We start from the raw sequence: 25,351 nt of genomic DNA, 5'->3' as shown, positions 1-25,351 counted from the left end.
TTTAATGAAACCCAAAAGCCTCCTCCTCCTTCAGCCCATCTCAACTCCTCCGATTTGTACACGTGCTGCTGTTGCTGCTGTTGCTGCTACTGCCGCCGCCTCTGCTGCTTCTGCTTCGTCGTCCTCTGACAATCATTTATTCGCACTCAACAGGTAAGTGGCCGTAAGTTGTCGACACAAGCAACGCAAGGGTATCGTTAGAGGCGGTGTTTAGGGGTATTCATTATCAGAGTTCATCGTTGTGCTTTTACCTATTGTAGTTTGCTGTTAAAGCGACCCTCGCTGCGTTATTTAACCCGGCCACCTGGGATCGATTACCGGCCACGGCTCACATCGGTGGCGAGTGATCTATAGACCGGGGCCTGCCCCCACACCCACCGTACAACATTTTCACTCACTCTCCTGACCAGCTTGGGGAAGTATGGTCAAACATTCACAATAACCGACACGGAATTGCAACGCCTCGACCCACTATCTCGCCGATGAATTTCTGTAAAATATAATTTCGGTGCCGATTTTGGAGACGCGTGGGAAGAAAAAAAAGTTATTAGTTATAACAATAAGTTGAACTTTGTAACAACGTTGGTTTAATGCTGGTTGAGTATAATGCGATGTGATGATAATGGGTTTTGTTTTGTAGTTGTACATCGTGTGCCCCACGTTTGCTTTGCGATACGCAATTGTAGTCGCCAATAAATCGATGCGGCTGAAGTTTTGGAAGACGTCCGCTTATTTGTGGAAGTTTCTCGCGTTCACGTGTCTCGGCCATCTCACACGCACACACGTTCTTGTACAAACCTTTGTTCCATCCACTGCTGGATGAGAGTCTCCGTACGTCGTGTGGGTTTGTGGGGGGGGGCATTAAGCCATACTTCACCAAAGCTGGTCGGTGCGTGTCTGGTGAAGGCAGGAAACGTAATTCGTGGGAACACAGAAGTGAAGTATAACACAGTATATTGTTTCTACGTAGTCCACCACGGATACACGAAAGAGGTCCAACATGCACACATACATTCCGCGCAAGCCTATGAAAGCATGTTTGTCCACTTTAGTTTACCCATCTACACACTTACCCAGGCTCAACCTACTTAGCGTTCCGAGCTCTCGACGATTTGGGGCGCAATTCGGGTCACTTATTCACATTAAGTCTCAATTTTGCCACCCCCCATTGGGCAATTTCGAGTGTTTTTTTTAATCTGATAAGTGTAAATGCGCAGTAATTCGCGCTTCGCCCCGCTGCTGAACGTGGGACTGATTGTTGAGGGCTGGGGGAGGGTGCTGATCTGGCCCCACAGCTCCCAACGCGGTGAATTCACAAATTACCCCCCCCCAAACACTCTCCTCCCCCCTCCCAAACACTCTCCCCCCCCCTCAAACACTCTCCCCCCTCCCAACCACTCTCCCCCCTCCCAAAGACTTCCCCCCCCCCAAACACTCCCCCTCCCCCAAACACTCCCCCTCCCCCCCCAAACACTCCTCCCCCCCCAAACACCCCCCCCCCCAAACACTCCCCCCCAAACACTCCCCCCCTCCCCTCTGCATTGCCCGTCATCCGCAACAGCTTTGACAAAGCGTGACTTGGCAAAGCCGCCGAGCCCCGATGCTTATGCAATGTGCCTGCCGATTGTGAGCAGAATTGAAAAGGGTGGGTGGGGGGGGAGAAACGCGACAGTCCACATTTCTGCCCGACGTGGCCGATTCCCCTTCAGTGTTAATTACGGTGATTGACGTGGGAGAGAGAGCGAGAGAGTAATTCTCTCGCTGCTGAAACGTGGAGCGGCGGGGAGGAGTGTCGCGTTTGCGTTTTTTTTCCATGCGGGCCCCCCCCCCCCATTAAAGGTGATTAATAAAATGTATTTAGTGACTAATTCATTCCGCGTATTAGGCTAAAGTCCCGTTATTGCGCTCGGTAGTTAGGCAATTGCTCCATCAGCCATGGTCGATCCACTGCTGGATGAAGCCCCTTATCTCCCCCCCTCCCCCATGCCTTGCCGATCACGGGGCGTTGTTTGACCATACTTCACCACCGTCAGTAGGTTGCGAGTTGGCGGGGCTTGGAGCCGTGGACGGTTATCGCTCGTTCCGAATTGGCCCAGCGCAATTGAATAACACGTTACAAGTGATGGACGGGTTTACATGGCGTCCCATTTGAATTGCAACAGTATCAAAATGGCATTGTTTTATTCATTTTTTTCGATTTAAAGCTTTCGTGACTGCAGGGATTCATCTTCTTGGTTCTTTCGGTAAAGTCACGTAGAATGGAAATGATAAAATAATAAAAATTAAACATGTATTATTTGTATTATTTTATCATTTCCATTCTACGTGACTTTACCGAAAAAACCAAGAAGATGTTTTATTCATGTTTTATTTCTACGCGCGGTTTCAAATACCAAAATACGAATAGGTGTGTGTTTTAGTTTTTCGCACAGAGGTGCCCCATATCGATACACGTGCTCATGACCCGTTGCACTGCGTTCGAGCTCCGTTCTAGACAACAGAGACGGCGCAGAAACAAGCACAGTTGTGCTGTACTTCTATGCTCCCACGTCTACGCGTTCCTTCCATTCACCAGGTGGCACAGCCAAAGCGTTACCGTTTCTGCTCTACTTGTACGCTCCCACAACTGTGCGCGTCTGCTTTAACCAAGCCGCACAGACAAGCGGTCACCGTTGTGCTGTACTTCTATGCTCCCGCGCCGACGCGTGGCTTCGCCAGCGTGATGAGAGAGTGGCACCATTTGCTTAGCGGCCTTGCTCGGCGTGGGGAGGTACTCTTTCAGCAGTGGATTGACGACGACAAGGCTGCGCATGTCCATGTACACACACTGTCTTGCGCGGGGGTGGGTGGTGGGGGGGGGCATGACCCCCCAAGAGAGTTCTGTAAAGGAGGAACCATGGGACCCCAGGTACCATGTCCTTTATTTAGAACATGGAGACAAAACGTATCTGGTTTGTTTTCCAGGGGGACTTGGAGCAGTCAAGCAATATGGTACGCATGCGATATAATGTCACAACAGCATCATATAGTGTCGTAGTAAATGTTAAGCAATACAGAATACATATACCGTACTCTTAAAAAAACACATTTCACATGAAGTTTTAAATAGAACCTGCGTTTCATTGATAATTTACTGTGTAACAAAAGAAAATTGTTCCCTCAACTACAGAAAATGCCTATTTTCCCCCACAAACTTTGCTTTTGTGACTAGGACAGTAATATTTAGAAATTTACCGATTTTCAATGAGAAAACGTGTGCACTTACACGTGTCATTCCTTCACATGTTATGCCAAGCAAGGCCGTAGCCATGGAGTCAACATTGGGGGGGACCAAATCTTCCAGGGGGTCTGGGGTCCCCCCCCCCCAGAAAAAAAATTCTAAATTTGAAAACGAATTTCCTGCCTAAAATATAACAAAAATTCACTAACACGTAGGATGGACTCTTTATTTTTATTTTTACAATAATGTCTAATAGTATATTGTATTACATGGCTCTGTTTTTTTCTTTCTTACTTTTGCTTGTTTCATTGTATGTAATGGCAGAGATTAGGGATTAATAAAGTACAATCATAACCACAATCATATAAACAGAAATCTATTTTATAGCAACATTGGGGGGACATTTTGAGCATATTTGAATATTGGGGGGGGGGGGGGGGCACATGCCAAGTAATTCCTCTCGTTCACATATCGACAACAATTTTACTCCCCGACGAAACACAGATAAAGAGAACATGGCACGTGACTCTGGCACGCCAAAGCCTCTGAAGTTATCCATCCCTCAGTGCTCTGTTACATGAACCCATGAAAGTTGCTCTCCACTCCTCGCCATACACCGCAAGCCCTGGGTAATGGCAACATGTCTGGCAAAACGCAGCGTGTGGTCGTGTACCGATCCCATGTCGTATGTCAGATAGTAGGCAATCCATTCTAGATTTGAAGCTTTCGTGACTGCAAGCATTCATACTCTTAGTTCTTTCGGTAAAGTCACGTAGGTAAAAAATGAAAATAAAATTAATAAAAAGAAATGAAAATCACGACGTCGTGATTTTCATTGTTTTATTTTTATTAATTTTAATTTCAAATCACGACGTCGTGATTTTCATTTTTTATTTTTATTAATTTTATTTCATTTTTTACCTACGTGACTTTACCGAAAGAACTAAGAGTAAGTAAGCAATCCAGTTTCACGGTGTGGACAGCAGGCAGCCTTGTGGGACCCCATTAGCAGTTTCTAATACATGTGTAATGATTGTAGCACATGTTATATTTTGAATCACAGTTGGTAAACACTCGATGCAATAACCGTGACCTCCTAGGTTATGCGATCTCCTGCAACTCAAAGGCACACGCCATGCTCTGTACACAACCACAACCACGAGGTTTACGTCAATACGGCCAGGCGAAGAACAACTGTCGTGTTTTTTTGGTCTGTGCTTCGATATTGAGTGGCTTCGTGACACAAACCGCGTGAGCCACTCGGGAGTCGGATTTTAATCACGCCATATACCGCCACGCACATCAGCGCACTCGTGTGTGTGTGTGTATCACGTTGCACAAAATCGCGGTTACTATTTCTATAAATACGCATTTATTCGCGTCTAACATATGCTACGTGGGATTTGGCGCGGGTCCACAAAATTAGGAAAGTTGAAAATAAAAATAGGGTTGCATGAATCTGGTGAGAAAAGCAGGTTTACACGTGTGCGTGCGTTTTTACGATAAAATGTATACACAGTATTTAAATTCTACGCAGATTTAAGCCAATGTTAACACAGTACAGCTGAGGAATATCAATGCGTATGCTCAGAATAAAAACAAATTAAATGTCAGAATTACTGCGAATACATTTTCATACGATTTCCAAGCACAGGGCCTATATAGTGACCAACATTTTAGTTCTGGCAGATGCCTTCTTGGTGTACACCCCAAGCATCGGGACACAAATCTGCGCAAAGTTAGCTCGCCTCTTTCATCACGCCAAAGGTGAAATACACCTTGACAGCGTGGACCCGCCCGGGTTTGGGCTTGCGTGCGAGTGATTCCGCCGGCCAAATACGGGATGGCCCGCTTGCACAACAAACCAGCCCAGTGGTGGGCCCGTAAAACAAAGTTTTTCACTCTAAATCCTTTATATGCGTGGCGGCTAGAGTCCTCTAGTCCTCTGGCTTGAGATGGCTGCCACCTATGGGTCAGATGATTGTCTGCCAGTATTAAGCAATTGGTAATTAAATATTTAATTTGTTCTCCCTAAACAGTGTAAAATTTTGGAAAAAAATTTTCACGAACATTAATTGTCTCGCACAACGAGTCTGTGTGCAAATTGTCAGCTCGATTGGATCACGGGAAGTGGGTTAAAAAACGACCGAAAGATTTTCACGGTCGTAAGCAAGCACGCGAGCACGCAAGCACGCAAGCAGGCGATCTTAATATAAAGGATTTAAAAAACAAGAAAAAATTCAGACGGTGACCTCCCACAAATCAAGCAAAAATTCCCCCCTCGACAGAGGAAGTCACCCGACTCAGCCGCCCACCAAACTCATTGGACGACAGACCGGGGGTGTGCGCGTGCTTGAGTGCGACATAGGGCCACGTTGGCTCGCCAGCCACTCCCACCGTGACACACCTTGTCAACCCCCCCCCCCCCCGATGACCCCCCCACCCACACTAAAGCATCGGTTTACATTCCAGAATTGCGTGACGCTGGAGGCGTGTGCGCCTTTGGCCAATCGCGTCGGGGGCGAGTGGGTGTGTTATTTTAAGGCTCGCTGAATGGAGGTCTTGGGAGCCAATTGGGGGTGTTTGCTCGCCCAGACATCCGCACTTCAATAGTGAATGGGTCATAAACATGTTTTCATTTTCTTAACACTCGAGCCTTATTTTGAAATGTATCTCTCTATATATAAGTCGAAAGATAAATATGGAGATAATGAACGAAAAGAGCTTGTTAAACGAGAAATGTCACAATAATGTATATTACAATTCAATCGACGATGCTTAGTATTTATTTACACTTTTCACTATGCCAAGGTGCTGTTGGCTAAAATAAAAGTAACGTAAATAAATAAGCATACTTTTTTATTTGTGTTATATCACAATGTTACGCGTTTCATTTTTCAAAATTGATGGGAACATTTGTTTTAATTGCCCCCCATATTACCCTTGAGGTCACGTGACTATTGAAAGGACATTCAGAGGTGCGGGGAGAATTCGTTAAAGATTTATAAAAGTCTTAATTTTTCGATTTAAAGCTTTCGTGACTGCAGGGATTCATCTTCTTATTTCTTTCGGTAAAGTCACGTAGAAGGGAAATAATAAAATAATAAAAATAAAACATAATAAAATAAATTCGTGAGAATTTGAGAATTTTATTTTATTATGTTTTATTGTTATTATTTAATTATTTCTCTTCTACGTGACTTTACCGAAAGAACCAAGAAGTCTTAATATTCTTAAGATTCTATTGACATCGACTGCCGATGTGCATGCGCAGTGAGAGAAAGGATTTAATTCTGGAACGGCAATAGCCACATTCCTGATCTGACATGAGACGGTTCTTTTAAAAGTGCTACTGCGCGTGTAATATAAATAATAGGTTCATACCATATTTAAAAAAGCACTGCAAGACGCCTCTGCAGTGGGAAATGCTCGCAGGCAGTGAGAAAATATGGTTAAAATTGCTCCACGTTTTGGACAAGGGCCAACAGATTTATCTGTTCTTCGTGAGGAGCTGAGACCCTCTCAATGCATGGCTATAAGATGATGCTTGGCACTGCAGAGGGGTCTTGCAGTGCTATTTTCATCATGTTTTCTCCCCCTGCGTCTCAAAGTATTTTCTGAGGTTGATGCCAATATCATATAACGTTAAATTGCACTACACTGTAAAACAATAAATGCCGTTAATCCCAAGGTTATGATGGTACAATTAATGTATTCGTCACATTTTATTGTTTGTCGGTAACCGATTCAGTTCTACACTAAATCTTTTAAAGCGTGTATTGTGGCTGGTCAGAAATGCAACTACCGTAGGTCTGAACCCTTTAGTTCCACATTACGAGTTTAAAACTGAACTCTGACTTCTGTTACAAAAATGTTGACATATATGACGCACGTTAGCTTATTGTCTGGCCTTGACTGTCTTGTATTGACATGGACCGTATTTTTTTCAAGTTTTAAAGCGTGACCCCATTGGCAAACAGATGTGTTTCGTAATACTACGGGCGAATGGCACTTGATTCTCTTTCAGTCTGTATTGGAATAACAACGCTCACAATCGTGTTTTTGTATGTCTGTAAATTCGGTTAATTTGTATTGCAGACACACGTATGTATGCAGACGAGAAATAACGGGGATGTCACTATATATATTGACCTTGAATGAGAAGTTATAGGCGTTTATACAATTTAATAATGCCGATAATAGCACGTTAATATATTAGCACTGGTATAATAAACATTGTCTATTTGTGTACTTATTATAAGCGAAAGCAATTATACAGTTAACTTTTTAAATGTAATACAGTTTTTTTTAGTTTATAAATTAAAGAATCTATTAGGATCCGATTCTTGAAGCGGTAGCATTTCCATACATAACATTTATTTCCAAGGAAAGTTATTTCACGCAAAAAAAAAACTGTCAAAATAATAGTTGACTTTTTTGTTACTTTTAAACCGTGCTGTATGGCTGTACTTAATTCCCCAAGCCTGTGTGTGGCGAGTCGAAAGTGGAGTGGGACAGATGGTCTAAGGGGAGATAATGTTAGGACGTGTCAAAGATAGCACGTATGACTGACTGGTCAGGCGATGTTCTACGCAAGAACAGGTCTGGCTGGAACTGGCGTTGACCGGTTTCCTGGAGCCCCCGAGGCCCCCCTCTTGCTCTCCCGCAGAGGCGATCCACCGGACTGCAGTGCCTTTTTAGAAGTCCCCAGGTGCACTGGCTCGAGCAGGGGTTGGCCAACCTGCGGCTCTCTAAGGACTGTTTCGCGACGTTCTTTATTAAGGACGAACGTCTCACATTCATGTGCATTGTGGCTCTTGAAATATATTTTTTGTCACCGAATTCGAACAAAAATTTTATTTTTGGTGGCCGGACCCCTAGGCTATAGTTAATCCTCCCATCTTTTTGGCCCAATGTAAAGAACAGTTTACTTTGTCGTGAGGGGTGCCCGTGGCCGTGCAACCCCCCCAATATGTGGACCATATAGTGAACCGCTGTAGTCTACGCTCCATCGAAGGAGTAACGGCAAAACTACAAAAACTCGTTGAAGCCCTCTCGTCGTGGCTAGCAGACCTCGACACTGGCGTTCAGCTCATGAACATAGTGCTGCTGTACGAAATCATATATTTAGCAGCTGTATCTATCGTCATTTTAGATATCAATCAAATCGCATTGCTGTGCATGAGGACATATTGTCTCCATATAGATTCGCTGTGGCCGCTTCTCATAAATAGGCCAGTGGGGGCCGCAGCCTTGTTCCTAAAAAAAAATGTGGGGGGGAAAAACATAACGAGTGTCATGAAAATGATGAACTGCATTTGACCCCCTGCCTCACCCTGCTTCCCATACGCCCCCTCATGCCCCCCCCCCAGCCGGCTTCCATACCTCACCGATATATTCGCCGAGCGGCCGTCACTGCATCTTTGCCATTTTGGTTCACCTCCACACACGTCTCTTTGCGCTCGTTAGATGCGGGTTTCGTTTGCATTTGCTTTCGTTAGCGGTTTGTGGCCAGGAAGGTTGTGTTCACGTGTGAAGTAGGAGACCGGCAAACGCGCTGCCATGCCGCAATGGCACGGTGAGCGAGAGACACTCCTGGCTGAGCGGATTGAGTTCTATCGTCATCAGTCCTACTGCCTGGATGTGTTATCGTGTTACACGCTTGGCCGGCTTCCAAGTTCCAAGAATTTGCTTTCCTGCTGACTTGTGCTGATGGTCCAAATTGTATTCTATTGCTGATTTGATGAAATTTTTTTTTTACTTTTCACAGAAAAAACACGTAGACTGCAACGATCTGTGTTTGTTTAGAGTATTTGGCTGCTATACATTTTCACGTGATGATAAGCCACTTCGTTGAGCTATCATTTGTGGCCAGGCCGCTTCTGAAAAAAGAGAGCTGTAAGGTTCAGTGGGCTTTACGATAAAAAAAGTAACTAAATTGGGTCGGGCCACATGTAGATGACACTTGAACAACACCGAGTGTTTATGTAGGCTACTCACAGACCGTCAGAGCACAAACATTTTGCACACTTCGACGCAAGCCACTTGAAGTTATGCAGTATATAAGTGTATACTATTACATTTGTGGAATTATACACACGTATCCTGCAATATCTGACGATTTTAAAATATTTATGCGTCCGTTAAACTCGAATTTAAAATGTCTTGTCTTGGAGGCTCCTTAAAAGTTTGAATTACAGAACTTGTTTAATGTAGAAGTGTGTTCCAAAAATAATTGGTCTGCATTAGAATCATTTTGGCTGGTTGCATTGAATTAAAGTGTAATTTCCCCTTCGATTATCATTTAAAGCAATATCACTTTAAAGCGGGAGGAAAATGTTGCACTTGACTACACGCGAGGCAACAAACATTTTTTTTATAATCTCATGACAGTAAACCCAATATTTTTTAAAATTCATAATTCTCATAGATGGAATTTAGCTGAACTATATGAAATCCCAAATTTAAGCTTCATTCATTTGTGCAGTCGTTCTTGACTGTGCCGCCAAGATCCTCAACTTGCCACACTTGAGAACCCAGTTTAACCATGGGCGGCTGAAACCCACAGATGTAATTCTATCATCTCGGTGGTGCTGGCTCGGTGCGCTGATCCCTGATCTCATTTGCAGGCAGCCCCAGAGCATTAAGAGGGGGGGGGGGGGGGCTCTAAGAGACCAAGCCCACACCCGCTGAGGGCTCCATTCCCTTCCAGATTCTGATTGTCAAGTCGACGAATGTTGGCACCGACTCTCACACCAGTGGCCTTTCATCTTCAAAGGCCGCTTGTTCGCCGAACACCCACACCTATAAACACGCGTGCCTGTGCATATTGTGACTGTGTTGTGTGCCCCTCACTTCCCCCCTGTGAGTATTGTATAACAGCTCTCCCCCCCACGTTAAACAAGGCAATTCTAGTTGAACATGTAGGCATTCGTGATCAATATCATCCATGATAGAGGTTTTTTGAGCGATATCGCGTAAATATATAAAAACAGGTGGACTTCTCCACAAATCTGGCTGTCGCCTGATGAAGCTAGTTGTAATTACCGGCGCAATATCGTACGCAGATTGTAAATGTTGTGGCTTGACTCTCCAACACACCGGTGTGCTGTACTAGTGACGAATTGGCCACGTTCTGTTTACGTGACAAACCCTTACTAGTTGGCTGTGTCGGGTGGTGGCGGGTTTTAACGACACATTTATATATTTACGAGATCTAACCCAAACGACCTACTATTATGGAAGGTAATTCTACAGGGTTGGTTGCTGCAGTGTCGGGTGGTGGCGGGTTTTAAACGACACATTTATATATTTACGCGATCCAACCCAAACAACCTACTATTATGGAAGGTAATTCTACAGGGTTGGTTGCTTCAGTGTCCTCTTAAACTGGATGGATTCCGCCTTAACTGTCAAAAAAAATTTGCGTGGATTTTTTTTTGCAGCCACTCCCAAGATGCTTTCGGGGCTACGCAGGGCGGCCGTGGAGACGGCGAGGAAGGCGCGGGCGGCTCCCCCGCTGCCCACGGCCGTCATGTCCGTGCGCTTCCAGAGTTGGTCCCCGCGGCAGATCAACCCGGACGCCAACTTCCACTCGGCGTCTTTCTCCGAGGAGGATCACCCCCGCGTGCTCATCACCGGTATGGGACGCGTAAGCGAGGTTTCGAGCGGGGGGTCAAAGTGCCCGGCTCCTCGCCCACACGCCACTCATCGCGGTCAACCTCCACGGGAGTGATGCGAATGCGACGAGATGTTATTGTTGCATTTTTGTTTGTTTTGTTGAATAAAGTGAAAGATGCATTTTTTGCAACCGGTGCATAATCTCCCGTCACCTCATTAGATGTTTTAAATAATGCCCCTTTGCCTGTTAATTAACTTTTTCTCTTATAACAATGAACAATCCGTTATGATAGTAGTTATTGTTTGGACATATTCCAGATCTCAATTTAATCACAGGTGGCTGAAACCCACATGTGAATCCAGAATCATCGATTCCTTTTATTTTTTGCGGTGAATGGTAGCACCTCCAGTGACAGCAAAGGGGTTTACATTATTATATGAAATACATACACATCTAAATCTGAACATTGATTCTTGCACACACGATTCAACACGTGAGGTCAAGACTAAATAGTCAGTGCATCATTCCACCCCGAATATTTTCCATCGCTCGATATATTTCTACCGATGAGGCTCGGGTGCACGCGGTGCTTTGCGAGTGCACAACACTTTAACTTTCTTCTCACGCGCTGAGCTAGCAAAGTGGCTACAACTCTAAACGCTGTTTGGCGTCAAATTTGGCACGCGCACATTGGATGCAACGAGACACCGCTCCGTCAGTGCAGATCTTCGGCCGATTGTTCAAGTGGGAGTTTTTTTTTTTAAGAGAAAAGTACAGCCCTCCCTGCGATGTCTTGCTGAAGCCACTGCCGGAGGAAAGGTTTCCACTAGAAGGAGGTTTACCGGAGCTCGGAGAGCATTTGCTCAACTCTTCCATGCTGGTGAGACATCTATCCACATTTTACCCCACCAGATGAGACCTGCCGATCAGCTGACTGGTGTTACTCAACGGTTGGAAGGACAGAGGCGGTGGCAGGGGGAGGGTTAAGAAAATTGCACCGTTGTTGCAACTGCCGTATTGGTTAGATTTAATTGAATATTAATCTGAATCTACGGAGCATCATTCATGTATGTTGAACTTTTTTCACACCGTACGTAGCCAACCATGCTAATTGGAGGTGCGGGGGAAGGACGGCCATCTGAACATGAAAAGGAGTTAAAGATAAATTTAGTTTTTAAATCGAGATTTTGAATACACAGCTCCAGTGGCATCTTTATTATATTATATAATAATGTTCGTGCTAATTGCATCCCACAAATCTGTACACTTATTATATCGAAGCGACAAATCCTATTCATAGCAACTACCAAGCAAATGAAGGCCCTCAGAAAATAATAATAATAAACAAATGAAGAAATGGAGCAAAAATAAAAGGCATGAAAAAAAGGTATCACAACATAGAGAATTAGTCTATGAAGTGACATCCCAAACTACAATTAAAAATTCTCACACAAGATCTGCAAGTCCAGTGTGCTACCGATTACACCAAGTGTTGCCACCCGTGATAGAGAAGACCGAGATTTGAATTTGGGCCCTTTAGCAGATGCACCACAGCAAGTCTGGGCCCAGCAAGTCAGGGCACAAGCCCTTGCCAACGTGATGTCTGCGTCAGCTCATTCCGGCTCATGTGGGTGCATGTCGAGAAACGAATATGCAAATTATTATTTAAATAAACAAATACCAAGCTTGCCTGAGGGAGGAACATCTGAAGCCAACTTTAGTTAACCATGTAAGCCTTATATAAGCACAGCTGGCCCTTGCTCCCAAGGGGTGTGCTTATATCCAGCTTAAACTGTATTTGCGAAATATAATTCTGTTTTGCCCACACATTTGTCTTTCAATTTCGTTAAAAAAAATAATTAAGATAATTGTAAAAAAAAAAAATCTAAATAAATATTAGTTTTTAAATGCGACTCGTACACCGTTGCATGTTTTTGCTAGATATAGCAGTCGGTGTCACATTTGGCGATAGATGTTGCTTGGATGTGACAGCTGGCGGGTTTAAATGTGCAGGATGCCTGACTGTCAGGGCTGTCCTGTGTCTTTGCCACGTGTCCTTGGCCACGTCTATTCCACATGTGCCTTCATCGCTTTCGTGACGGCAGGTGTGGAATTAAGGGCGGCAGGGGTGGCAGCGCAGTAGTGCCACTCGTGCCTCGCAGCAAGAAGGGCCCTGGTGGGTTGGATTCCCGACTTGGGCGCCTTTTCTGCGTGGAGTTTGTATGTTCTCTCCCTCTGTTCTGCATGGGTTTCCTGCAGATTCTCCGGTTTCCTGCCACAGCAAATAAAAAAAACGTACAATGTGACTGGTATTGGACAAACTTTCCAATGCTGAACAATTACTCTGCAAGATATTAAATTTGGATTGCACATTGCAGAAACATTGACCCATACTGCGAAATAACTTGGCAGAACCCCCCTGAACCAAGCATAATAATATTAAATCATGACAGACCGTTTTGTTAATTTTGCTTTGGAATTCTTTTCAGATAACCATCACATTTTTTTTAGATCGCAATGGTTTGCACAATTTATTTTTTCCTCCACGCACATGTACTATACTTTAAGGATTCCGCCACGTGTAGTGGTTTAGCGCACCTGACCTCAGATCCACAGGTCGGGGCGGCAGTTGAAAACTATTTTCTCAAATCCCACCCACCTCTGTCCACCCAGCAGTATGAATGGGTATAACCACAGTCTGCCGACTGCCAGATTCGTGCCTGACGGGTTAAAGTGTGAGTACGCCCCCCACCTCTTACAAAATGTCAGGCCAGTGTGGAACGGTAGGACCTGTAGAGAGGGGCTGCCTATAACTCTCTACAGTGGAGACATTTCAGCCAGCAGTTGAGTGAGCAAGTACTCACAGTGCTGAACCTTGACCTTTGGAAATATAGCACCGCGATAAGGTTCCTAATTTGCGATAAGCTTCTAAATTTGGAAACGAAGTGACTGATAGATATGCATTGTTAATATTTTGCAGGTGGCTTGGGCCAGCTCGGCCTTGGCTTCGCAAAACTGCTCAGGTACGCTTGATAACCGGATAATCTTGCGTCATCGTACACATGGTGTTGTCGTTCGTGTGTTTCGGTGCCATATTTCCACCTGTGCACGTTCAATGGCAGAGGGTGGGTCTGCCCTAAAAACACGGCGATTTACTCTCTTTCAGGCAACGATTTGGAAAAAACAATGTCATCCTGTCTGACATCCGGAAGCCACCAAATGACGTGTTTGCAAACGGTGAGAACTATAGCACATGTCGACATCCTACATCGCACACAAACACTGCACACCCACACCGCCACACACATCAACCCCATGAGCTGCCAAACCAACCACGACATGTTTTATGTAAATATTTTTAGGTTTTTTTTGCTCTTGTTAGTTTGCACATTCCCTCCACCCTGGTGTGTCCTCTAGCTGCATCCACAGCCGACCATCACGGACTGTGGTCGTCCCTGTAACAGAGCTGCTCAGCTCAATGGGGCCGGAGCAGCTGAAATAATAACGCCCGAGTCTCGAGTATTCCGACACTTTAAACCCATTTTTTCGCCGCATACCGAAGTCTTAAAATCAGAATTGCCCCGCTAAGTCGTTGAAGGGTTTTCGAAAGACGTCCGATTAGCTTTGACGGGGTTTGAAGGTCAGTTGGGCTGGGGCTTAAAGCGGTGGGCGGTGGGTTACAGGTGTGCCAAGCCGCATTGCCCGGCACTCCACAGGTGACATGGGTTGCCTTTGAGCCGCCCCCACCGTGGAGTGCACAACACGCCTGCCAGAGGTCCGGAGACGATCGATATATACACACACGGAAGTCGGATTAAACAAACGCCTCCCTTTTAAAAGGTGCTGCATTTGAGACCATTCCTATCTAAGCTCACTCATTAGCCGAGCTGGCATATGTGCGTGTTTTGTACGGCGTCTTGTGATATCCGGGTGATTTGCGCGTTAGACGTGTACATTATTAGCTCATAAAATTGGGGGGCGCAAATTACGCGCCCCTCGCAGCAACATTCAAGAACTAAGGGCGGAATAAACGTTTACATTCTTAAATCGACGAGACTAATGGAATAACCAAGAGGCGAGGAGCACGATTGTCTACGTGTGGTGCGAAAGAAGCTCAAGATACATAGATGAATGTTTGACTACTTTATTCGACGAGACGAAGCGAGCGACTAAGTGTAAAAATCCACAGACGTTAGACTCGACTCGAATTCTACAGGCTGTCGTCGACAACACTTAGGCCCACGGCTAAAATATATTTTGTTATGCCGGTTAAATTAACGCCCATTCTGAGACGACGGTGTGACGACGGGTACGGTGGATGGGCGATGCTGAGACATGCACATGTTTGGTCACGTGCATTCGTGGCGTGAAGGTCCTTTCATCTACGCGGACATCCTGGACTACAAGAACCTGCGCGAGATCGTGGTCAACAACCGCATCACCTGGCTCATCCACTACAGTGCCCTGCTCAGCGCCATAGGGGAGGCCAACGTGGTCCTCGCACGCAACGTGAACATCACTGGTAGGTCGCCGCGGCTGCCACCCTTCGCCATCATGTGCGCGTGTATGTTGAACTTCTTTCGCGTTCCGTACAAAGTTAACTGTGCTAATTGGAGGTCCCTGTGCTAATTGGAGATGACGGGGAAGGACAACAATGTTTGCCTGCAGTTTAATTGTTGCACCCTGACTGAATAATCCTTCTACCTTAACGCGAATTAACTTTATTTAAATAACACGTTTGTCCCAAAAAAAATTGCTCGTAGATTAAACAGAGTTAAGTATTCGATCGTTCTTATTCAGATAAAATTCAAGTTATTTTACACACACACAGGCATACAGATACAACAACAATCACAACAACAATCACAGCGCTTTTACCAAGTAAACTTTATAACGATATGAAGTGTTAAAGGGTTTCTAGCAGGAGGGCATGGAACAGATACATTTGTTTTAAATGACTGAGATTCAATTAAATGTTTATTGTTCTATGGAAACATCCCCTTTAGCCAGTTACTCAGCTGATTTGTAACGGAGATCCGTGGTGCATCAGCACAGAACAAGAACAACCGATGCACCATCTGCATTCCCAACCATGATAACTGAAAGAAATGTACAAAGATCCCGGTGTAGCCTTAACACACTGTAGGGGCAAGAGCTGTTAGTGAGCACCTACGAAGACTGGCACTGTGCACAAGGGGCTTGGTGGCCACCACTACACCCGGCCGCCTTTGTCTCCCTCGAGACACTTGAGGCTGAGTCGACCTAGGGGTGGCCCAAGACCAGTTCAGACAATCGTCACTGTTGTTTGCTGCGAACGGGAATCGAACTCTGTTTACAGGGTATAAAGCGCAGCGCGCTAACCGCTAACCGCTAACACTACCGCCCCCCAGCAACAGATATATACAACACGTACACACACACTCGTGCAGATAACCCAACCAGCATTGAACCCGTGCACTAATCTTCTACCCGGCTGGTTGCTCAGGGCTGCACAATGTGCTGGACATCGCGGCAGAGAATGGACTCAAGCTGTTTGTGCCCAGCACCATCGGGGCCTTCGGCCCGACGTCCCCACGTGACCACACGCCCGACCTGTGTGTGCAGCGCCCGCGGACCATATATGGCGTGTCGAAGGTGCATGCGGAGCTCATGGGAGAGGTGAGTTTGGGGACTCTTACACCGTCCGCCGACTGTTCATCGCAAGGGATTATAATTGCTCGCGCGCTTAAATATATGAAATTACAGCATCTCAAAGCACCGTACATCACAAACATGTGATAACAAAGCATGGAGGGGAAACGAATGGGGGCATTTTTGAGAATGAAATTCGAAAACTAGGCCAATTGAATGATAGAGAACACTGGATATTGTGGATGATGTTTTAGAGCACTGGACTTGCAATGCAGAGGTTACCGGGTCAACTCTAGCAGTTAAACCAATGGGAAAGTCTCATACATCAACCCACCCGCTGCATCTGTTCCGCCAGCAAGCGAGCCAATTGGCAGGTCGCGTGAGGTGGGGGAGGTTAAAGTGTGGGTGTTCCCACCTATTTTTGGAGGAGTAGTCCAAAAATATCCACCAGTGAGGCTCTCTCGGACTCCCTCTCGTGGAGGCCTCTTTTGCCAGCAAGTGGTGCGAGCGAGCAATTGCAGGGCTGTGTCATTACCCTTTACTCCTGGCAAACGAAAACAAAACGACGAGTCTGCGCGCACAGCCAACGGAGCGCAGCATCCATCGAAGTCCTGAAACCGATTACGTCCCCAGGAAGAAATCCAATTTCGCAAGACGAGACGAGAGATCAGTCCTACGTCCGCCATCCATGTTCCCAGCCTCGCCAGTGTCATCCCATTGCACTTCGAAAGTGGAGATTGTATAATGTTGGCTCTCGATCAAGCCTAAGTATGTGTATTGTATCCGCAGCTGCTGGGCACCACATGTGCGCTGACATACATTGCCGTTAATGCACAAAGACGATGGAGGTTTCATTGTCACCCCCAACATTTCCAGTGCTGCCCATTTCACAGCAGTCACGTATTGATCTCGAGCAACATCCAGCAGGAATATGATGCTCAAGTCGATATCTGGAGTAGTTTAAACACCGTAATCCCATTGAACTGAATATTTTATTCATGGTAAAATGAAAGTTGTATTATTATGATTAGTTCGCTGTGAGCCCGATAATATTTGTTTAACCATAGGCAGTCTGCTACTTGCTTAACCACAGGTTCTCTTCCCATCCAGTACTACCATCACAAATACGGGCTGGACTTCCGCAGTCTGCGCTACCCGGGCATCATCTCGGCAGACACCCAGCCTGGGGGAGGCACTACTGGTAGAAACAAATGCCTAGACGTCGCATACACACACACCTATAAATGCTCCCCATATCTAGCCCAGCTTACCATGGGGTCTAGTTGACAGAACCATACCCAGCTGCATTTGTCTTCCCAGAGTTCACGTTTTTGCACCACGCTAAGTGCCCATTTAAGACTGAAATGTCCTCGGGGAGATGCCCAGGACTGGTTCAGGAATCATCAACCGCTGCGATCAGGAATCGTGCACAAGTTACTGCGGATGAGAGCACAGTGCGTGAACTGACGGGCAACCGCTCCCCATAAAGTCAACGACTCACCCGTCCCATACGCGCACGTTGCAGACTACGCCGTGCAGATCTTCCACGACGCCGTGAAGTCGGGCTCCTTCGAGTGCTTCCTGCAGCCCGAGACTCGGCTGCCCATGATGTACGTGGACGACTGCCTGCGAGCCACGCTCGAGTTCCTCGAGACGCCCGGCGACTCCCTGTCCATGCGCACCTACAACATCAGCGCCATGAGCTTTTGCCCTGAGGAGCTGGTGGCTGAGGTGCGCAAGTACGTGCCTCACCTGCGTGTGGAGTACAAGCCCGACACCATGCGCCAGGCCATCGGTGAGTCCACCACGCCGACGCCACATGGGCTGAGCCCTGGCCCCGAAATACAATGCAGTCCCAAAGATCAAAATGTAACGGATCGAAAGGGTCTCCCTTCACAAGCGCGCATGTTGAGCATTTCTTCTCTCGAGCTTTCTTCTCCATGCACCACTGCAGGCATTTTAAGGAGTTGGTGAGGAATCCCACCAAGTCTCCACCATTACTACATGTTGTCTGGTTTGTCCAGGTTATCCTGTTGATTGGATAGTTGCTATCTGGTCAACACCTCTGTTTCTGATTAATTGTTTGACCCAAGCATGTCTATGTATGCCCGTTTGCCTGTCTGGGCCTCTCCATCTAACTAAGTTTGGACAGGTAATAGAGCTAATACATGCTTTCAGCTAAGGTTGTTTTGCTCCAAGGGACTTGCCCTATTGAAAACCAACCACATTGATCAAAGGGTTTGACAAAAACTTGAAGATGAAACCGCAGAAAAGATGAGAATTTGCAATAATGTGCCAAGTGTTTTTTCTGCTTCCATACTGCAAATTGAACACCGCTAAATACTGTACTGCCGAGGAAACAGATTTTGAGGGGTTTCCCCCCTGCCCCCCCCCCCCTATTAACCGTGTGAGCAGTCTAAGTGATACGCATCGATGATGGTGACAATGACGATGGATACAGTCGAACATTTTTTTTCCCCCAGCATTCTTGGGTTTTGAGTGGCTCCAATTGCAAGCTGCTTTTGAGCACCGCCAGCACTGACTTGACTGACTTGTTGTATAAAACACACTCCGGTGCCATTGAAAATGTTAAGTATGGGCCCCGTACATATCACAAAATGGCCTAGCGAGTTTTTAGATTTCAAAGTGCCAAATGTTAAGCTTTAAGATAATTGGTTCTTTACCCTTCTATCTGGCAACAAAACTGACACCTTTTTACAAGGAGTCATGTTTGCATCGACCGCAATACCTGCAGTCATAATACAAACAAAAGAACATAACTCTGATAATGTGCACATTATGACTGCAGGTATTGCGGTCGATGCAAACATGACTCCTTGTAAAAAGGTGTCAGTTTTGTTGCCAGATAGAAGGGTAAAGAACCAATTATCATATTTTTACTGGCAAATGAGGTTCCCATAGTGTTAAGCTTTAAATATACGTACAATGTTGCTCCGAATCAATGCATCGATTTTTGCCTTGATCCTGGAGTTATTGAGGAACGTGATCTGGCAATGTTGCAATAAATGGTGTTTGGATACTGCCCCATTCCTCCCCAACCCCCCCCCCCCCCCAAAAAAAAAATCACAAATTCTGGCTCGATAAACCCAACTGAACACAAACAGTTCGCAATGTGAGATCAATGTGAGATTATGAGCTTCAGGATCGCACACGGAAGTTTGTTTCCTTGAGAAATTGTGGAGGACGTGTATATATATTTCTTTATCGCTCATTATTAAAGCACCGCACTGGGATGCTCGCATTGAATCGCCGGCAGATTTGAACCATTGTATTGACAAAACGCTCGGTGATCAAGTGACGTTTGTGTTTACTTGTCAAAGCTTGCATTTGGTCATGCGCCGGTTTATTACACTGGTCAACACACTTTTTCTGGCATAAGGTATTCCAACGGTGTTAAGGTAATTTTGGGGTGCTGATTCCAAATCTGGCATCAGTTTTTGTCTATCACATCAGGTTTTTGAGATATCAAATATTGCATTTTCAATAAAAACTGCAGAATAAAAATATTAAATAAATGTGGATATCTACATAAAATGATATTATAAACACACTATCCTAAATACAGCACCATATTTTAACACGAAAGCAGTCACTGACTCGCAACAACTTGCAATCATAAGTGACAGAGTTAATTTCGGGTAAAATCAATGAAAATGGGGTATGCCGATAGCATAAAAATGAGATGTGATAGAGCAAATCTGAGATCAGATTTGGAATCAGCACCCTGAAATTAGTCTAGAACAGCTGCAAAAGTCCAGGCCAGAAAAAAATGCTTTTTTTGTGTTGACCAGTGTTATGGTTGTCTCATATCTGTGTGGGTAGCGGTGGTGCAGTTTATTTTTTTTACCACCGCACTAGGTTCACGGTTGTGGATAACATCCGCGACATGTGCCGGGCTTCCCCTATGTTGGCTCGGCCTTAATTTCTTGGTTTCGGTGTGGGAACGCCGAGGTCGTCGATGCGTGTGGTGCTGGCCATGCTTTAGCTCGCAGTTCCCGTGCTGGTTTTAATCGGTGCCCAGTGCCCACTGACACACAGCACACACCCCGACGCGTTGTGGCACTAAATTGGGTTTTTATCTTTGTGTGTGCGTCCGCATGTGTGTGTGTTTGTGGGGAGTGGTAGTGTAGCGGTTTGCACGCTGCACTACTAACCTGGGAACCCGAGTTTGATTCCCGCTCACGGCCAACACCAAGTGATGATTACACCGTGTAACAATTTTTTTTTTCCTGGGTTGTGTTATTTTCCAATTGCTTATGCCTCAAAAGTACAGAAGATGGCTATTATTCCCCACAAACTTTGCTTTTGTGACCAGGACAGTGATATTTTGAAATGTACCTATTTTCAATGAGAAAACGTGGTGTGCATTAGTGTCATTCCTTCACAAAGTCCTGGTCACAAAAGCAAAGTTTGTGGGGAATAATAGCCATTTTCTATACTTTTGAGGCATGAGCAATTAGAAAATAACACTAACTACCCAGGAACAAAAATCGTGTTACATCGTGTTATCTGAACTGGCCCTGGGCCTCCCCTAGGTCGACCCATCCCCAAATGAGTACCTGGTGCGGTGTGTAAACATCGCCATTTGCGAGACAAAGACGGCTGGGCATGGTTCTGACCACCCACCCCCTCGTGTGTCGTGCCGAGCCTTCATAGGTGCTCGCTAACAGCGCTTGCCCCAACAGTTTGTTAATCCTATATGGGTTTGGGGGGGGTCTTTGTCTTTGTATTTGTGTGTTTACCTCTGAGCAGCGGACAGCTGGCCCATGAGCTTTGACGACCGTAACGCCCGGCAAGACTGGGGCTGGAAGCACGATGTGGACCTGCCCGAGCTGGTGTCCACGATGATGACGATGTTGAGCGGCGAGCATCAGCGTGCAGTTGCTGAAGCCAACTAACCCCCACCCCCGCACTACTCCTCCACCCCTCCCCCAAGCACCTTGCAGACGGGAACCTCCGTCTTGTGTCCAGCATTCCAATAGTAACGTCTTTGTTTTTAAATGCGGTGTTGTCCCGTTGTCGTATTCGTGTCACACTCATCCACCGCCCGATGATAGGCCCATTGGCAATAATAGTTCACAATGGTGTGTTTTGTTTGAAACAGGAAATTAAATATAGGCCCATTGAGACTTGCATTGTCTCTTTTCAAAGGGTAATAATGTAGAATGCAACAGAATAAAAAAAATAACTCGATAGAACATTGTCCTTGGTAGCCTATTGATGATGGTGACAATGGTGTAACTAGGAATAGCAACATTTAATAAATATTGACAACATTGTACACCTCATCCACCACCTGGAATTAAGAGCTGACACGCGTGTATCCGGTGTTTTAATGTTCTTCCCAGCTTAGCACCGATTTGTGGCAGGGAAGACATTGCTTCACTGCACAGTCAGGTGCAGCAGGGTTATCTGGATCGATTTGGTGGATATGTGGCAAGGAAATTATATGAATGTAAAAAGCTAAGAATCCACAGTAATCCAGTTTTAGGAGAGGCCCTGCTTGCAACATTACACTACGCAGAGAGCTGAACAGCTTTGTAAATCACACATTGAGCCGATTTCGTACTTGAATTGTGCTACGGCAATTATTTTGGTGAGATGAACTTGTGCGAACGTGATTTTCATGAAATGTGTAGCTGCCTTCAGGTGGCAGGCTTCAAGAAAGTTTGCTGCACCACCATGCATTTGCCGCTAATGGTTGCGTTGTTGGTGACGGTTCAATATATTGGTGGCCATTGGTGTAACCTGAACTAGAGTGGTCACCACGACATGCTTGTCGTAAAGTGGCTCTATGGAAGCTGGATGTAATCACACCCCTTCGGAATAAGTCCAGCGGTGCTTCTATCCGGAGCAGCTTGCATGTATCAGAAGGTGCCCTTCTCTCCCTCGCGAGTGTAGCATAAGCACGCGCTGCCTTGTCAGGGCTGTGCTTATATAAGGTGTGATGCATTGCTTTCACAGGATGAGGTTTCATCTTGCATGGCACCCATCCGGCATTTGGGGAAAGGAATTCCGATCATGAGGCTGCGTGCGTGGCTCGATGCAAGGGCCATATTTTAATGCGATTCGCGTGTTTTGAATGGGTACGGCTGACGTTTCTAAATAATAGACTTTCGTAAAAGCGCATTTGTTTCCACATCACCTTCATGGCTCGCGGTATTGCGTCACAAGGAAGGCAATGTGGTAAGGCGTGCGTGTCGGCCATTCGCAAACTACGGATGTCACGATGGCCCGTAATGTGAGAGCGGCTGTGACGGTCCTGGGGAAACGTAGAGTCCATCTACCGCCCGTACCCGTGGAAATGGAACCACCTGGACTGGAAACACATAGGACAGGCGTTTGAACTGGTGAAAGTATAAAATAATATACAGAGCTAATGTACTTGGAAGGGAAAATTATCACAGAATAGGTGGTTTTATTTAATACGGAGCAAATCTGTGGGTTTGTTAATAATAGGAACAGTTGATTGAACATGCTATAGTCGTCGAGAGTGCTTATTAAAGTAAAACAAATATTTGAATGCTGTTCGTGCTCTATCATATTTGCACATAGGGGTGACATTAACGTTTTAAAACGAAAAACTTTATTTTACTAGGTAAGGCCCACTGAGCTATGTAGCTTAATTTTCAGAAGCGACCTGGCCACAAATGATAGCTCAACAAAGTGGCTTATCATCCTGTGAAAATGTATAGCAGCCAAATACTCTAAGCCAGTGGTTCTTAACCTGGGGTGCGAGATGCCGTTTTTCTGAGAACCTGCCGCAAAGGTTAAGAACCACTGCTTTCAACGCATGCTTTTAAATATGGAGGGGGCAATTCGGACGATCCATGCGACCACGTGGAAAGAGCGACACGCAAACTCCAAATTTCCAAACGTCAAGGTCGGGATCGAGCCCACGACCTCCTGTGTACCAAGACTCCATGGAGTTAGGTTATCGGGAAGAAGTGGTTGGTCGGTGGCAGAGGTGACACCACGCATTGGCAACTAACGATCAAGGAAGCAGCATTTCTCAACTGATTTGCTTGCCACGTTATGGGGGCATTTTGTTCGACTACCTTACTCGGATTACAGAGTGCTTTTCTATTGACGGTTAAGAGTTATTCGTCTTTTTTAAATGAATGCTCATTAATGTTTGCTTCATTAATAACCTCTCCAGGGTGTCCTCGAGAGCTCCCAGTAGTGGCGTGAGCAAGCAATTTATCTAAGTTAAGTGGGCAGCAGTATTCGTTACAAAAAAAGTGACTTGCTCTAATAAGGACATCTTAGCTATAATCGCGTAGCAAACCTATGTCCTGTGTCAAGGGATTTCTGAGTGTTCCACCCCCTTGGCTGCAGTGCTGTTTTAGCTTGTTGCTTTCGTGCCCTATCGATGGCTCGCATTAATTTACATATACATTTAAGAATAAAAGATAAAATAAGTGCCTTTTTTTACTTTCAATGGAAACTCAATTTCCTCCGATCCCCTCCCCAACCATCTCCGTGGAGACTAGGGTTGAACCGTGCTGGGTTTGTTGGGGTGCTTTTTCGAAGAAGCTTGGAGTCACGCTTGATGTCGCCACTTTCTGATACCGACGCTGGAAACTCGAATTGCACGAACTGCTAAGCGTATGATGCCAAATCGGCGAGTCAAAATTGTCACCCCCTTCCAGATGTTAATATTACTGACATCCCTGAGCTGACTGCATCATGAATTAAAGAATGTCCACGACAAGTTGTAGTTGCCATAATTGTCTGTTTTAATTAAGGCGTGTGCCAAAATAGCATTTGGTTAAGTAACTAACATATTTGGAGTAAAATATTTAAGCGGTTGGCATTTGGCTCCAAATCACTCGTAAGATGCTCCCACTTTCCAGAAGTGTTGCCTTTTGTAAAGCTTGAAATTCAACAATGAAGAGGGAATTCTTCCATCAACTAACGATTTCCATGAGACAATTAACTGACTGAGGTGGTATAATGACCAGCTTTTCTGATGGTGTGCCCTGTTCATGTTGTGGTCCAGTAATGTCACCCCTGAATGAAGCTGGACACTACTGCTGTACACATTTGACTGCATCAGGCAGTTGGCTGGACAATCGGTTGGACTGACAAATAATCAGGTCATAGTCGCACAATCCAAAACAGATTTCCACGTGACCACAGTGGGCTGCTTTGGCTTGGCAAGATGTATTCTCTCAACTATGTTTTTCAATCACTCCAACACAATGTAATGAAGAATGCACTTTGCAAGTTTACAGGTTGCTCAGGTATGTTGTGTATGTCTCTCGGGAGGGATGCCTGTACCAGCTTTGTCCTAAGTTAAACAACTTCAATGTTGGGCGTTTTCAAAGGAAAGTGTATATTTTATCAATATAATTTTTTGCAATATTTTATTATCCCCCTTGTGCTCTCGCAAACATGTATGTTACTCTTGAGTTGTAACCAATAAAGATTGTATAAAGACTGTACGAAAAATAATATTTTGTCTATACCGGACTGAACCCATTTCTTCCCTGTAATCCTAAAAGCGTTCTCTTGCACTGTATGTGTATACATACAGACATGCATATTGTGGGGAGGGTGGCGAGGTGGTTAGCGTGCTGCACTACGGACCCAAAGACCCCAGTTCAAATCCCCGTCACGGCCACCAAGATCAGTGATCATCTGAACCGGTTCTGGGCATCCTCTAAGTTGACTCAGCCTCAAATGAATACCTGGTGCTGTGTGTAATCATCGCCACTGTGGAGACAGAGGTGGCCCGGGCGTGGTGCTGGTCACCCACCTTATCGTGTGTCGTGGTGGCTTTCATGGGTGCTCACTAACAGCATTTGCCCCAACAGTCTGTTAAAGGCCATATCGTATATATGTGTAGACATTAA

General features: G+C 45.5%; 1 protein-coding gene across 1 annotated transcript; it reads left to right on the top strand.

Annotated features, from left to right (window-relative positions):
* On the top strand, positions 1–24,950 carry LOC133344222 (L-threonine 3-dehydrogenase, mitochondrial-like). The gene is made up of 9 exons (XM_061554279.1): positions 1–153; positions 10,666–10,860; positions 13,822–13,864; positions 14,008–14,078; positions 15,214–15,363; positions 16,327–16,499; positions 17,583–17,673; positions 17,998–18,267; positions 21,246–24,950. The coding sequence occupies exons 2-9, from the start codon at positions 10,677–10,679 to the stop codon at positions 21,389–21,391; spliced, it is 1,128 nt and encodes a 375-aa protein (XP_061410263.1). The 5' UTR covers positions 1–153; positions 10,666–10,676; the 3' UTR covers positions 21,392–24,950.
* The last annotated feature ends 401 nt before the right edge of the window (positions 24,951–25,351 follow it).

Source organism: Lethenteron reissneri, chromosome 19 (genome assembly GCF_015708825.2).
Source record: "Lethenteron reissneri isolate LAM-NWPU_2019-01 chromosome 19, ASM1570882v1, whole genome shotgun sequence".
NCBI classification, from domain to species: Eukaryota; Metazoa; Chordata; class Hyperoartia; order Petromyzontiformes; family Petromyzontidae; genus Lethenteron; species Lethenteron reissneri.
Note: the sequence above shows the minus strand (reverse complement) of the source record. Positions and strands in the feature narration are given on the sequence as shown.